The sequence below is a fragment of the Armigeres subalbatus genome, chromosome 1 (genome assembly GCF_024139115.2).
Source record: "Armigeres subalbatus isolate Guangzhou_Male chromosome 1, GZ_Asu_2, whole genome shotgun sequence".
NCBI classification, from domain to species: domain Eukaryota; kingdom Metazoa; phylum Arthropoda; class Insecta; order Diptera; family Culicidae; genus Armigeres; species Armigeres subalbatus.
Window position 1 is genome coordinate 87,445,440 of NC_085139.1, and position 15,417 is coordinate 87,460,856.

General features: G+C 38.5%; 2 protein-coding genes across 2 annotated transcripts in view; both read left to right on the top strand.

Moving 5' to 3' along the window:
- The window catches only part of LOC134206328 (neurexin 1), a 532,462-nt gene that overhangs the window by 327,583 nt on the left and 189,462 nt on the right, over positions 1–15,417 (top strand). The gene's annotated exons all lie outside the window — the stretch shown is intronic.
- LOC134227895 (uncharacterized) lies at positions 2,548–3,087 on the top strand. Its single transcript, XM_062709602.1, has 2 exons — positions 2,548–2,674; positions 2,725–3,087. Exons 1-2 carry the CDS (start codon positions 2,555–2,557, stop codon positions 2,962–2,964), a joined length of 360 nt encoding a protein of 119 aa, XP_062565586.1. The 5' UTR covers positions 2,548–2,554; the 3' UTR covers positions 2,965–3,087.

Here is a 15,417-nt window from a genome sequence, read left to right on the forward strand (position 1 = left end):
AAATATTAATTTCAACGCTAATGTATTTCATGTGCGTGTATTGATATTTGATTTATTATTGGTCATTGCATTGAAAATTTACTTGCGATTTAAGTTTGGCATTTAAATTCTATTACCAATAAATATATTTCAAATGCTGCACATAAAACCGAGTTGAGGGAAGCCGGCTTGCTTCTATATAGTTTGTGCACATAAAAAATATTGTTGATTTGATCTCAGTGTATGACTTCACTACTCCAAAAAGGTGACCAATAATACAGTTAGTGCCGAGTAAGCGAACCACAGTACCGAACGGCAAGTCTGCAAAGACATCTCGAAGAAACGTTCGCAAGTAAATCCGATCTTTTTATGTGTACGTCCCATCATAATTAAGATCAGCTGACGAAGATTTTTATATTGGCGGCGAAATTGTTTGATGAAAATCATTTTGCTACTCCATGCGGAACAGTACAGACAGTAGTTGATTGCGACCATCTGGAAGATATTCCTAAGCATTATTTAAAAATGTCTGTTGCAAAGCACATAAGCACTTACCTGCTCTTCCAATTGATCGCACAGCAATCCGTAAAGCATCAAATTAGACAATTGAGTGACCACTGCAAAAACAGCAAATGTAACGTTTTCTACGTCAGAGCGACTATTGTAAATGTACAGGAACGAGCAGAAAACAATTATTAAGAAATAAACGCTGAGCTGAGCTAGGAAGTAGGACTTTAGCTGAAGACGCAAGGCAGCGGCCATTTTGAGCAGAAGTTGGTGTTGGCAAACGCACTGCTTGAAGGCCTGCAGAACTTGATTCCATTTTTCAGTGCTGTTCAATATGTCAACGGTATCGAAGATATGGCTTAAATCGTGCCCAAGTAAACGAATTTCTAGACTGAGCGCAGAAAGTATCGAACAAACAACTATGATTGTGTACATAAACAATAAAGTTAAAATTATCCCTGCGAGAGGATTCAGGACACTATTTAGTTCGTCGATAAGATGGCTTTCGAAGAATTGAAGTGGCGATTCGGTTGGCCTATTAAAGAACCAAGCTACTGTTGGGGAGATGCCAAAAATCAGGTAAACCAGTGTGGACCAATTGAAGTAACGAATGAATTTTCGTCGGCGATCATCCGGACCATTCCGTTGGGTATCCAAAAGGTACATCCAGATTTGTTTCAATTCCCGACGGTAGACAGCCAGTGAAGTCCACCCGATTAAACACAAAACTCTGCCGAACGTCATAAACAGGATGTTGAAGTATTTCAAAGCGAACGGTTTAAAGTAGCAGAGAGATCCGACTTCGGCTGAACAGTAGAATACGGTGAAAATGATCGAACACAGCTTGCCAACTCGAAGTGCGACGGAATGTTGACCCGGGTTGTCAAAAATGCCACAAAGTGAGTTGCAGAACATCATCACCACGAAGGAGTTGTCGGTGTTGTTGTAGTTGCGACACTTTTCGAGAAGAAATGAATTCGTGTAGCGGTGAAGCCTGAGCATGGTTGAAGTCTGATTCGAACTGATTAACTGCGATGAAATTCGTGGAATGAAAAAAAGTAAAAGTAAAAAAAAGTCATTCCAAAAAAGTATTTCCGTCAATTAATAATCGAAAGAGTGATTATCGCCATTACTGCTCATGACTTTGGTGAGAATTCGGACATCTGTTTGAAAGTTCTTTTTCGTTTTCATCATCGTCATAAGTTGGTTGTTCAGTTCTGCCCGGTTCCCAGAGATGCTCAGGATATATCGACACGTAAGGTCTTTCCTCGTCGGAAAGTACCGTGCCTTCAACAACAGCGACAATTCATTCGTGGTGATGATTTTCTGCAATTCGTTGGTCGGTATTTTCAACCATCAGGGTTCTAACTCCACCACACTTCGAATTGTCAGACGGCTCCTTATAGGCTTAAGCCTGTTGTACGTTTTGGCCGAAGTTGCGATCATCGGTTATTACAGGTCGCTTGTTAATCAGCATTTCATTATCGTTTTGACGACTGCAAGAAGAGTTCTGTGCGTCATTATGTGGGGCTTTCTAGCGATATACCGACACGAACTGGAGCCAGTGTTGGTTTGTCTGCTGGACAATCAACGGAAAACCCCGGATGATCGACGATTCAATTTCATTCGGAAGGCCAACTGGTTCTTCATTTATTACCTAATAGTGGCCATCTTATCGGCGATAATTTTGGCCATTAATGAACCATCCGAATCTTCTTTGTCATGGTTGCACAACGATTCGTTGGATAAGATAAACACCGTCTTGAACCCAATAGTTGTTGTAGTCCTTTTAACGATGTTCATTTATTCGATTATTGCCGTATGCTCGGTGCTTCTTGCCCTGGGCTTTGAGTTTCGTTTGCTTGGGTACAACTGCAAAGATGTCTTCGATGGCGTTGACACCGTGGACAGCAGAGAGAAATGGAATTACGTGGAAAAGAGGTTCAAGGTGTGCGTGAATCGCCATCAGGAGCTCCTCAGGACAGCGCATACCATCCGTCGCCAGCTGAACATTTATTTTTTGGTTCAGTTAGGCGTCGAGTTTGCTACCATCGTGTTGTCCTCATTTATGAGCGTCTACATTCAACGTACCGGCGACGGCATTTTCCCGATTACAGTCTTTGTAGTATTCACAAACTTGTCCAACTTGCTGTTGTACGGATATCTGTGCGATCAAGTGGAGGAACAGGTAAGGCTGCTATGCGATCTTTCCAACTGAATTCAACAGATGTCTTACAGGTGATTGGCATCAACTACCAACTCTATTGCTCGGATTGGAATATGAAAATCATCAACACGAGAGCGTTCCGTCGACAATACAAAAACATGCGACAGATGATACTGATCGTGATGCAATGTACCCAGAAGAAGATCGGGTTTACCTGCGCTAATTTATTTGAGATGTCATTGGATACCTGTCGTTCGGTGCTGTGGTACGCTTATTCGGTGCTGACCGTATTGATCAGCTTTCTGGAGTAGCCTCACGCTCGATTTGGGAAAATATCATGCTTAATCCGCATGACACATTTTGAGAAAAGTACGCCCATTGCCCATATTATCCGATTATGCTTTTAAAACGGCTTAGTAAAACAGCAAACAAGAAAAAACGCTCATTGTATCCCAAACCAAAGTTTGAATGCCTAGATTGTCCTAAAATACAGAAATCGAACAAACTAAACTCGACGTGCATTATTTTTACAATCTGTTCTATCGAATCTCAATCGTTCGTATCACCAGCGTTTTAATTGTTGATGGTATCTATGAACTTAACTTCAAATACAGTGTTTATTTTCATGGATAATTTGGCTAATTTTCGTAGACCCGTCATGTACGATCCAAAGCGAATGTGAACCCCATTTTAAATTTTAACGTTAACAGCAACTGCTATCACCCAAGTTTATTTTTCATTTGTCCTAAAATCATTAAATAATTATCCTTTTTCCTAGACAAATCTTCTCACGGTTCGTGCGTCATCCCACGGTTTATTTACACACAATTTCACGCGAATCACATGGCGCGTGACACAGTCACACGCGTCTACAAACGGCAAAACGACGACGTTCGCAGTCAATCCTTTCGGATCGCTTGAGCAAACAAATTGAAATGTAATCCGACTCGAGTGCGAGTGGTGGTGGCAGTATACGACAAGAGTGCGAAAAGCGAAAATGTAAAACTCTATGATGATGCCAGCGCCATTACAAACGAGCCCAATAAAATGTGTGAACATGTAGCTCCATTACCGGCATTATGGCATTCATTGCGACTCGGTTGCCAGCCAGAAGGAATGGAACGGGACGAGGGTTTCAATTTTGAAATTCGACATCTGACTGACTAGTTCAAATATCAACTGTGACTTCTTTAATGTTGCAGCACTAGTTATAATTATTATTTAACATTTTGAAACCAAGACAAAATTTTCAAAACGACTTATCTGCTTTTGTAAACAAAGATTCAACCGACGATTTGACGAATCAGATAGCTCTCCCACGCATACCAACACCATCAATAGGTTGGTAAAGGATTCCGCTGCCTGCTGATGGTGTTGGTTTGCGTGGGAGAGCTATCAGATTCGTCAAATCGTCGTTTGAATCTTTGTTTACAAAAGCAGATAAGTCGTTTTGAAAATTTTGTCTTGAAACTATAATTATATATCTGCTTATATGTAGAGAAATTTGCCCTTTTGCGTTGTGTGGAAAAACTTCATCAGAGTAAAACCCTCTATCTCTTTCCTTATTCTCCTACTTTGCTTCTTTCCAAGACATCCTACTTCTTGGGTTCTAATCTAATAGCAGGGGTAAGCCCCGTCTGGCCGAATGCCGAGAGTAATTTGGCCTAAAATGTTCTTAAAAGCTGGTCGTTTGGCCGAAAATGCTGTAGGGCCAAAATGGTCTTTCGATAAAAAGAGACATTGGGACGAAAAAACCATTTGCCGGACACACAGCGAATGTGAAAGAAGGGAAATGATTAATGATACCTAATCATAGTTATGTAGAAATCAAAACTTGAATGTGAGAAATGAGAAGCAAGAAGTGATTCGTCTTACTACTCACTTCTCTTTCTTTATTTCTGACTTCTCACTGCTAAAAAGTGCATTGTGAGAATCGATAAATAAAAAGTGAGAAAAGAGCAGTGAGAAGAGAATCTTCCTACTTCAAATAAATCTCTTCTGACGATTATCTGACGATTTAGCTCTTTTTCGCAGTAAAATAAGGATTGAGAAGTGAAAAGTGAGAAATAAAAAATTAGAAGAGATATTTTACAACTCACTTGCAGTATAATGATAATAAATATATTTGTTATTTATCGGCCAATCACGACAACATTTTCAGCCAAATGACTTTTTCTAACAAACGGCATTTCGGCTAAATAATATTTAAGGCCATATCACATTTTTAGCCAAATGGCCCTGCCTGGCAAACGAATTTTTCGGCAAGACGAAATTTTCCGCTGTAGGACCCGTTCGGTCAAAAAACGCTTTCTGACAAACGACCATTTCGATCATACCGCATTACATATCTTCAAAATGATCTATTCAGCCAAACAACGTGTCACTTTTCGCCTTGTACTTTCCATTTCTCACTTTTCACGCTTAGAGGTGCCAAACCACCGCTGCTGACATTATTTGGCACATTTTGCGTAATTTCAGGATCGACGGGGTTGGTTTGAGGTATTTAAGCTGCTCGTCTGGGTATTTGGCGTCATCAACGGTGTAACGCAGCGTCGTGCTGGACTTGTGGTTCGTCAGGAAGTATCTTCCGGATGGCTAAAGCTTCATGTCACACAAGAAAAAAAAAATACAAAGAAGAAAAATAGAAGACTTTGATGTCAGACGAGCAAAGAAAGGGATAGAGAGCCTACATATACCCCACATCGCGATCCACCAAACACCTCTTACTGATCAATAATTTTCCATCCAATACAAGTTTGTCACGGGTAAAATTGTGCGGAAATTTGAAAGAATTTCCTGCCCAAACTGCCCCAAAATATCCCGAGAAAATTCCAAATAATTTTCCATGTTTTTTTGTTTTTAAAATCGTGCGAATTTTGAACAACTTCTCGTGAAATCTCTAAAGAGTTTTCTATGGAAATTCGGCTGAATTTCGTGTGAAATTTCCGCAGGGGAAAGGGTCGTTTGCCCGGAAGCCGAAAGCCATTTGACAGAAGGGCACAAAGCCAAAGCTGTTGGGCTGGATAGGTCATTTGACTAAACAAACCAAACAGTTATTAGGTCGAAAATGATTTGGTCAAAAGGGATATAAACCTGAAAGAGACGTACTGATAATTTGGCTGAAAAATCATTAGACAAAACAGGTTATTTCGTCTAAAATGCTGTTGGATCGAAATGGTCGTTGAACAGAAAAAATGAGGCATACGGATTAAAATGTAATTTTCTGAACGGGTCATATGGGCCAACGATTAATATTCAGCCCAATTCGAATTCGTCTTGATGACGGCTTAGCTTATTTTTCGACCAAATTGCGTTCGAAAAAATGGCTTCCTGCTGAATTACTTTCAGTAACGATGGAAAAAGCCGCTTGACCAAATGCCATTAGGCGGAATATTATTTGATCGACTTTGTTATTCGGCCGAAACGGTCATACGACCAAACATGTCACTTACCGGAACTGGGCGAAAAAGTTGTTTGGACAAATACATCATTTGGCCGAATGGTAAAACTGTCATTTGCTTGTCAAATAATCAAATGTCAAATGACATTTTCAACAAAAGGAAATTTTTGGCCAAACGACCGGCTTTCGACCGAATGACATTCAATCAAACGACCCTTTCCCGAAAGGAGGCAACGCTTCCTTTGAATGAGCGCATCTGGCCGGTGTAAGGTAAAGGGAGGAGATTATGCTTTCTTTAAGATGAAATAAATAATGGTTTATTGAAAACAAAAAGTCTGTCCGTAGCAGGGCATGGAGAGCAAATAATCCCTTTATTAAAGAGGCTTACCGGCCGGGTATAATAAAGGGTTTGTCAGGTGCAAATACAATATTGAACACTGCTTCTATTCTGAGAGGCGTTAGTCAGCGAAGCAAGATTATGCGGAAGGTGGCTGGATTCGACTCCCGATGCTGTCTACAAACATTTTCGATTGGAAGACTTTTCTGTGCATCAAAGCTCCGAATGTAAAAAAAATGATAACTTGACTTAGAAGCCTTGCAGTTAATAATTTTGGAAATGTTGAATGAGCACAAAGCTACGTGTTGACATTGTCCCAGTGAGGGATGTAATGCCAAGAAGAAAACGAAGTATATAATGAAAAAGAAGAATCTTTCCTAAACTATGCTAATCTGAGACAACGACAATCTGCTGAATTCTACATTATTCTTAGCTGGAAAATTCAAGCCTGCTAAATAAAATATTGCGAAAAATGGTATCCAACGAAAAGGTACAAAACGCCAAATGTCGTAAGGCAAAAAGATACATACCTTTAAATGTTATATCGTGTAGTGTTCAACCGCAAAAATATATTCCGCGATATATATTCGATTATGTGCATTTTGTTGTTAAGAAAATTATTTTGAGCTTTTTAGTGGAATGTCATCACTTGTCATAAGACGAGTTTGTACAATCCCATTTAATTCCACCACTTAATTGTACCTTGACAGATACGTATTTCGATCTCAACAGTAAGGTCGTCTTCAGTGTCTCGAAGTCGAGTCAAGTACGAGACACTGAAGACGACCTTACTGTTGAGATCGAAATACGTATCTGTCAAGGTACAATTAAGTGGTGGAATTAAATGGGATTGTACAAACTCGTCTTATGACAAGTGCATTTTGTTGCTGCTACGACCATTGACTATCGGTGTGTCGAAGGATTTTGGTTCGCGAAGAGCATTCGTTCAGTTTTCCATGTGAGGCAATCCAGCCAAAGCAGGCAATATTTTATAACAATTTTGGTATTTCTCCTGCATCTGCTGTTTTTTCTCGAAGGTGTAGTATATGTCATGCCGTAGCAATATTAAATACTTCATCTAGAAATTTTATCAATTTCAGGATTGGCTAACAATCTCACGACAGTCAGATGTGAGTAGACGAACCCATCTGACTAACGACATTCCCTTATGACCTTACACCCAAAACAATTCTGTGTGACATTCTTTGTATTAAGAATTTTGTATCAAATCTCGCATTCAAACCGATCAGATAATGTCATACTTGTTAATATAGCTCATTGCATTAAGTCGGTTTATTTGGTCTCGATCAATACATCCAAACGAATCTCGTTGGCTCCTCCTAGAACAAGTATATGAATCGTGTACAGCAATAAAACTTTAACCAACACAATCTTCCCGATTCCACTTAGCTTGATAACGGAAACAGACACAAATATGCATGGTGCTTATTACACTCGTATCACTCATTCCTATCCCTGTTACCCTTTCACTTGTCGCATCCGCATAGCATGAAACGTGGATCATGATTACCTTTGGTCACATCGATTCTCATCTGGTAAATAGTCCAGATGCTTAGCGCGTCAGGCTAGATGTGCAAAGGGTGGAGGGTACGCGTTCGATACCCGTCTTAGACCGTATTTTTTGTAAGATTGCAGAGGTTGTAAAATTATACAGCATTTCACTCCTCGATGGGAGTGTAAAGTTAGATTAAATGTAGACACAAACACATAACCAGTTCTTATTTTCTCGTGACCGGAGACCTAATGCAAGGGACTGTCTTTTACTTAATGCAATCTGTGCATATGTCGCAAATTATGGCAAACTGTACGCGAAACTAATGCGAGATTGCAATACAATGTTGGAAGGATACGATGAACAATGCCGGACAGTATCCCTGCAAAGATGTTTGCTTCCAAACCTGCAGGCACCTACAAGAAGCCGAGGAGAGCAGTGAACAAAGTGGGTGGTGCAAAACAATTTGATGAGCGCGGAGGCCCAACCGAGTTTGGCGAGATGTGGCCTCGAACCGTGTATTGTGGCGTCAAATTGGGGATTCAGTGTCATCTGTTTATATGTAAGCTAAATAAATAAATTAAATTGTAATTATGAACGCGGGGAAGGCAGCACCTAAAACTGACCAAAACTTGTCCACGTGGTATATGGGCAGCGCTCATATACTACCCTTGCGCCAAACTTGTCCGATAGTGAACCCTCTAACACCCAAGACGGGACAATTTGTTTTTTTGTTACTTTCAATTGTTCAGATTTTGAAAAGTTTTTGAAGCCGATCAATGATATTAGCATCAATGCATGTTGGTTAAAATTAATTCTCAAAATCCTACAATTTTTTTAAATTTAAAATTTAGATTTTTATTTATTTTCCGTGATTGAGCGAGTATACTTTAGAAGAATGAAATATTTGTAGCTTAGTTTTTTTTTTCCAGAACTAACCTTATTCAATAGAAGTAGTGAGGAATAATACTCTCTGAACTATTTATCCAGCCTTTTACACGCATAATAAAGAATCAACCCTGAAAATTAAAAAATGCAGAGATTTCAGAAAAAATTGAAGAAATTACTTTATTGGATGAAAAAGTCGAAAAATATTTGTTTTTTAATCAAAACAGGGGAAAAGACGGCTTTGGCAGGTTTTGTTCTTTTTTTGTCAGGGGGGTTTTTGTCGACCAAATTTTATGAAATTTGGCCACAATATTCTTTGATATGCAAAGAATGTTTAGGCCAAATTTGAGCATATTCAGTTATTAAAAACCCCTGACAATAATAGAACAAAACCTGCCAAAGCCGTCATTCCCCCTATGAAATTGTCAAATTTGCGAAATGAAAATTTGAATTGCCCAAAACGTGATCGAATCAATTTTAGAAAGCAAATTAGTTATGTTGTGCGATAACAAAAATTTGGGTTGTGGTGTGTTAAAAAAATCCGCTGTTTAAAAATCAGAAAAATTGAATATCAATGGATCGCCTACTTTAAGCATGCTTACAGCGACATACTAGGAGTTAACTTTCGGAAATTAGTATGGCGAAGGGCATCTTAAGTTTAATATCTCGAAAATAAACACCTTAATCGAAAAAATATTTGATAGGCGTAGTAGCGGACACCTTCTCACATAACTGGTACCAAATAATTTTTCGTGAAAAGTTCCTACTGTTGAGAAAACCCGCGTTAGATGTCTTTCGCCATGCAAACTTCAGGTGGTTAGCTCATGCTGGCTATATTTACATATACGTTAGCGCTTGGATACGGCAGCGGCGGGTAAGAAACCAACCACTGTTTGTGATTCATTAACATTTATTTACCATTAGGTGGAAGTAAGAAGTGAGAAGTGAAAAGTAAGGCAGCCCTTACTTTGCACCGTTCAATGTGCAAAAACGATCCATAAAAAATGAAAAACGATCTGTAAATAACATCTGAATGTTCCTCAAAACGCTACCATAAATTCATAAAATAGTTCGGGAGATTCCATAAAGAATAATTTGGAAAATTTGGAAAATGATCCATAAAAACTATATTTTGATCCATAAAATTTAAAATTTGCGATGATCCATAATTTTGTTTATATGATCCATTATTTTGATAATGTGGTCCATAATGCTTAGAAAAAGGCTAATGAAACTATATTAATTGATCCACTCATTTTTTAAAATCTATGCATCATTTCTCAAAATTTATGGATCATATCACCAAAACTATGGATCCTTTGAACAAAGCTATGAATCAAATGGACAAAATTATGGATCATATAATTAAAATTATGGATCATATTACTGAAATTATGAATCATCAACACGATAAAAAATGCGCAAATTTGAAGTTTTATGTATCAAAATATAGTTTCTTATGGATCATTTTCCATGTCGTTCATGGAAAAATAGCTAGAATTGTATTGTTTTGTTGACCATGTTATGGAACATATTTCCCTATTGATTGCTAAATTTTAGCAGTTATAGATCGAAAAACTATTCTTTATGGAATCTCCTGATCGTCTTTATTGTTCATATGCAAAAGTATGTTTTGCCGAAAAGTAAGAAGTGAGCATGGGGAATTGAGAATTGCGGCCTGAGGGGTGAGAGAGGTGAGCTAAAATGAGTAATGAGAGATGAGAAACGAGAAGTGATAAGCGAGAAGTGGGATTTGACTGGTAAGACAAGAGATGTAAAAATTTAAAATTGTGAAATTAATCCTTCTTTCTTATTTTTGCTCTATTCTTTCTTCTTATTTATTATTTCTTCACCTATTTTCTCCTTTCTTCTTTCTTATTCTCTCTTACTTCTACTTTCTTTCTTTTTGCTTTTCCTTTACATTTTCTCTATTTCTACTTCTTTCTTCCCTTTTTCTTTTACTTTCTTCCGATTTTTCATTATTTCTTCTTCTGAAATTGAAAATGAAATTGAAAATAAATTGAAAATTAATCATTACCCTTTCAAATTTCCTTCGTTCCTCTTTTCGCTTAATTTTCCCTCTCTTCTTTCTTCTTCCTTTACCGATTTTTTTTTTCTTTCTGCTTCCTCATTCCCTCTTCTTTCTTCCTTCTTCCTTTAACCTTCTTCCAATTTCTTACTTATTTCTACTTCTATCTTCTTTTCTCCGTCTTTCTCATTCCTTCTTTCTTCGCCCGCTTTTCCTCTTTCTTCTTCTTCCTACCTTTTTCTTTCTTCCTTTTAACTTATTTATTCGTCTTTTTCTTCTTCTTTCTTACTTCTACCTCCCTTTACTTCTCAGTTCTCACTGCTCACTTTTCACTCTTTGCTCCTCCATCCCCACTTATCACTTATCACTTATCACTTCACACTTCGCACTGTTCACTTCTCTCATTTTATTTCTCGCTTTTACTTCTCACTTCCAATTTCTCGTTTTTCACTTTTCACTTCTCACTACTCACTCCTCACTTCTCACTTCTCATTTCTCACTTCTCATCTCACATCTCACTTCTTATTTCTTATTTCTCTTTTTCACTTCCCATCTCATTTTTCATTTCTTATTTCTTACTTCTCACTTATCACTTCTCGCTTCTCACTTGTTATTTCTCACTTTTGACTTCTCACTTTTCAATACTCACTGCTCATTTCTTACTGCTGATTCGACAAAATGACCTTTGGCCTATTGGCCCAGCATCGGAACAGTAGGTGCCGAAGCTTGAGAGAAACGGTTTAAAAAAATGGTCTATGCAATTTTGATTTCTTTTTTGTCCTTTTCCTAGTAACATTTTGGTTCGATGATTTAGACGCAAACAAAAAATCCGCCTATCCCAGAATGCCGTAATCGATTCTATCACTAATAAAAACCCAAATACCAGAATGACAAATACCCGAAAACATTTACCCGAATGTATCTGTTAGTTGTTAGATTTAAAAAAAACTTAATAATTAGGATTAGTAAATTATCATCTTAAAGCTACGAAACATAAATAACAATGAACACCCTAATAGAAACTGTTATACTCACAATCACTAGAAGACACATTATACTGTACTTAATACCGGGAGCGGGCCATTTGGCATAAGGTCATTTGGCATAAAGGCCATTTGGCATAACGGTCATTTGGCATAAAGGCCATTTGGCATAATTGTGAGGGTCTTTTGGCATAACGGACATTTGGCATAATTTTTCTTTCCGTTCGTTAAACGGACTAAGTGATGCGGGGATATCCCGGAATAGTAAATATAACACAACACCCGTCGATAACAATATTAAAAAGACATTGGAAAAATGTATTTGTAATGCAATGCAAAAGTAGGCGCATGCCCGGATTAGAGCAGTGGTGGATGTAATCCTTTTTTAGAAGAAGGCGTGTGACTGGATTATGGCAATTAGGGATATGATACCTTGTTTAAAAGTAGGCGTGTGGCCGTATTATGGCAATGATGGTAGTGATCCATTCTTTAAAATAGGTGCTTGCTCGGATTATGGCAATGGAGGATATGATCTCTTCTTTAAAAGTAAGCGCTTGTCCGGATTAAGGTCATGGTGGATGCGATCCCTTCTTTAAAAGTAGGCGCTTGCATGGATTATGGCAATGGAGGATGTGATCCCTTCTTTAAAAGTAGGCGCTTGCCCGGATTATGACAATAGTGGATGTGATTCCTTCTTTAAAAGAAGGCGCTTGCCCGGATTGAGGCAATGGTGGATGTGATCCCTTCTTTAAAAGTAGGCGCATGCCCGGATTATGGCCATGGTATAATGGCATTGAAGAATGTGAATCATTCTTTAAAGGTAGGCGCTTTCCCGGATTATGGCAATGGAGGATATGATCTCTTCTCTTAAAGTAGGCGCTTGCCCGGATTGAGGTCATGGTGGATGTGGTTCCTTCTTTAAAAGTAGGCGCTTGCCCGGATTATGGCCATGGTATTATGTCAATGAAGGATGTGAATCATTCTTGGTGCTTTCCCGGATAATGGCAATGGAGGATGTGATCCCTCTTTAAAAGTAGGCGCTTGCCCGGATTATGACAATGGTGGATGTGATTCCTTTTTTAACATAAGGCGCTTGTCCGGATTGATGTAATGGTGGATGTGAACCTTTCTTTAAAAGTAGGCGCATGCCCGGATTAAGATCATGGTGGATGTGATTCCTTCTTTAAAACTAGGCGCTTGCCCGGCAAGGTGGATGTGATCCCTTCTTTAAAAATAGGCGCTTGCACGGATTATGGCAATGGAGGATTTGTTCTTCAAAAGTAGGCGCTTGTCCGGATTGAAGCAATGGTGGATGTAATCCCTTCTTCAAAAGTAGGTGTGGCCAGAATTGTGGCAATGGTGGATGTGATCCCTTCTTTAAAAGTAGGCCCTGCCCGGATTATAGCGTGGATGTGATCCTTTTTTATAAGTAGGCGCTTTCCGGGAATAAATCAATGGTAGATGTGATCTATTCCCTAGTAGAACAATTCAGATTGATTTGGTTGCAATAACTCATATGTGACTTGATTGATTTAAGTAACTCGTCTACGACAAGTGTGTTGCTTGAGTTTTTAAAGTTAGGCGCTTGCCCGGATTAAGGCAATGGTGGATTTGATCAAGGCGCATGCCCGGATTGAAGCAATGGTGGATGTAATCCCTACTTTAAAGGTAGGCATGTGGCCGGAATAAGTCAATGATGGATGTGATCCCTCCCTCGGAAATAGTTCTGCCGTTTTGTTATTCCGTTCTTCCGGAAAATGTCTACCATCAGCCTAAATCTATCAGAAAACAGCCTCGACCTACTTTATCTACGCTAAACAACATATGAAATATCCCTTTCGCTTTCCCAGTCCGAAATTATGCCAAATGTCCGTTAGGCCAACTGACCCACTCTTTTTTTGCAGTTCAAAATTATGCCAAATGTCCGTTATGCCAAATGACCATTATGCCAAATGGTCCTTATACAAAATGACTTTATGCCAAATTGCGTTATGTCAAATGACTTTATGCCAAATGACCCAGACCCCCTAATACCGTAACACTCAACACAGATTTACAAAACACGAACAGGCATCGGACAGCGTCGACCGCACCGAGCAGTTAGATCAGTAAGGGCCGTTTTCTTCACCTCCGCTTAACTCGTAAGCGGTGCTTACCCATACGTTTAAACCTAAGTAACCAAATGATAACCGAACCGGCAACAAAAAAGCGGATAGCGTCTTATTTCTATTAAAACCAATAAATTGGAAGTTTAAGATGTTCGAGTTTGAGACAAGTTAAATAAATTGTAGTTTTATCTCACTAAGGGTCAATTTCTTCACCTCCGCTTAGTGCTTAAACCAGGTTTAAACGTATGGGTAAGCACCGCTTACGAGTTAAGCGGAGGTGAAGAAAACGGCCCTAAGTATGTACCGTGTATATGTGGAAGAAACGATCAAAGAGTTGGAATTACCCCAGAAAGAATAGTGAGTGTTACTCTGGACTATACACAACGTAGGATAGTTTGGCATCTTAGCTCAACTCATGAACAAAAAAATATTTTAGTTACAAAATAAAGATTGTCGCTTCAGTTCCCTTTGTTCGCTGTTCGAAACATGTTGGGTACCGAACTGTCAAATCATTATTCCTTCATTGACATTTAGCACCCTATCCTCGCCAGCAAAATATGTTCCGGACATCGACGACAGCGACAATCTTTATCTTGTAACTAAAATATCTTTTGCGAACACCAATCCACTAACAGCATCATTTACACAATAAATAGTTTCCAGTGATAATCGAAAAAATATTAATAAATCAATAATTGTTTTTGTGGTGTATTTACAACTGTCTGAGAAACAAACTTTTTTTTTCCCAAACTAAAACTGCTTTAGAAATGTAGAACGGAATGCCATTTGGCGAAATTCAGTTAGGATTAATCATCATTGAAACAATTATTGAATTCAAATAATTGACACGTTACTAGTGTTTTTCAGTTTTCTATGATCGGTAATGTCGGCTTGCGAGTGTGATAAATTCAAATCCCATCCATCTTGGCCATTCTGGTGGTTGTCATGATTCTGTTGCTGTATGAGAAGAGGGGAAAAAGCCCTTTCGACGGTTCTGGTACAATGCTGTTGATGGCATTTCTGTGAAATGGATTACTCCAAATAACTCTGTTTTTAGTATGTTCTTATAAAGCTTCTATCTATGCCTTGGCAAAGGAAGAGAAATGGAAACATTTCAACTCTCGATATTCATTTATCCGTATGAAACATTGCACCTCTTTTCCTCAATTCGGGTAAATGTTACACTTGGGTAAATGTTGCGTTCGGGTACATGTTATTCGGATGAATGTCGATCAGGAAAACGTTATTCGGGTAGGTACTTGGTTTTCCTGTATTTGTTGTAGAATCGTCGTTATCACAATCAGAATGTAAGATGTAGAAAGCTGTGAAAGCATTGCCAGAGATGTTTTGCCATCTGGAAAAGTGTGCTAATTCAGGAAATTGCAATTATAAAGTCAAAATAATTCTGTAAAGGATATTCTATAGAACAATGTTGACAATTTTATAAGCATCTTAAAATTAGCAGCATCACACTAATCCCATTTGATTTTTACTCTCCCATCGAAG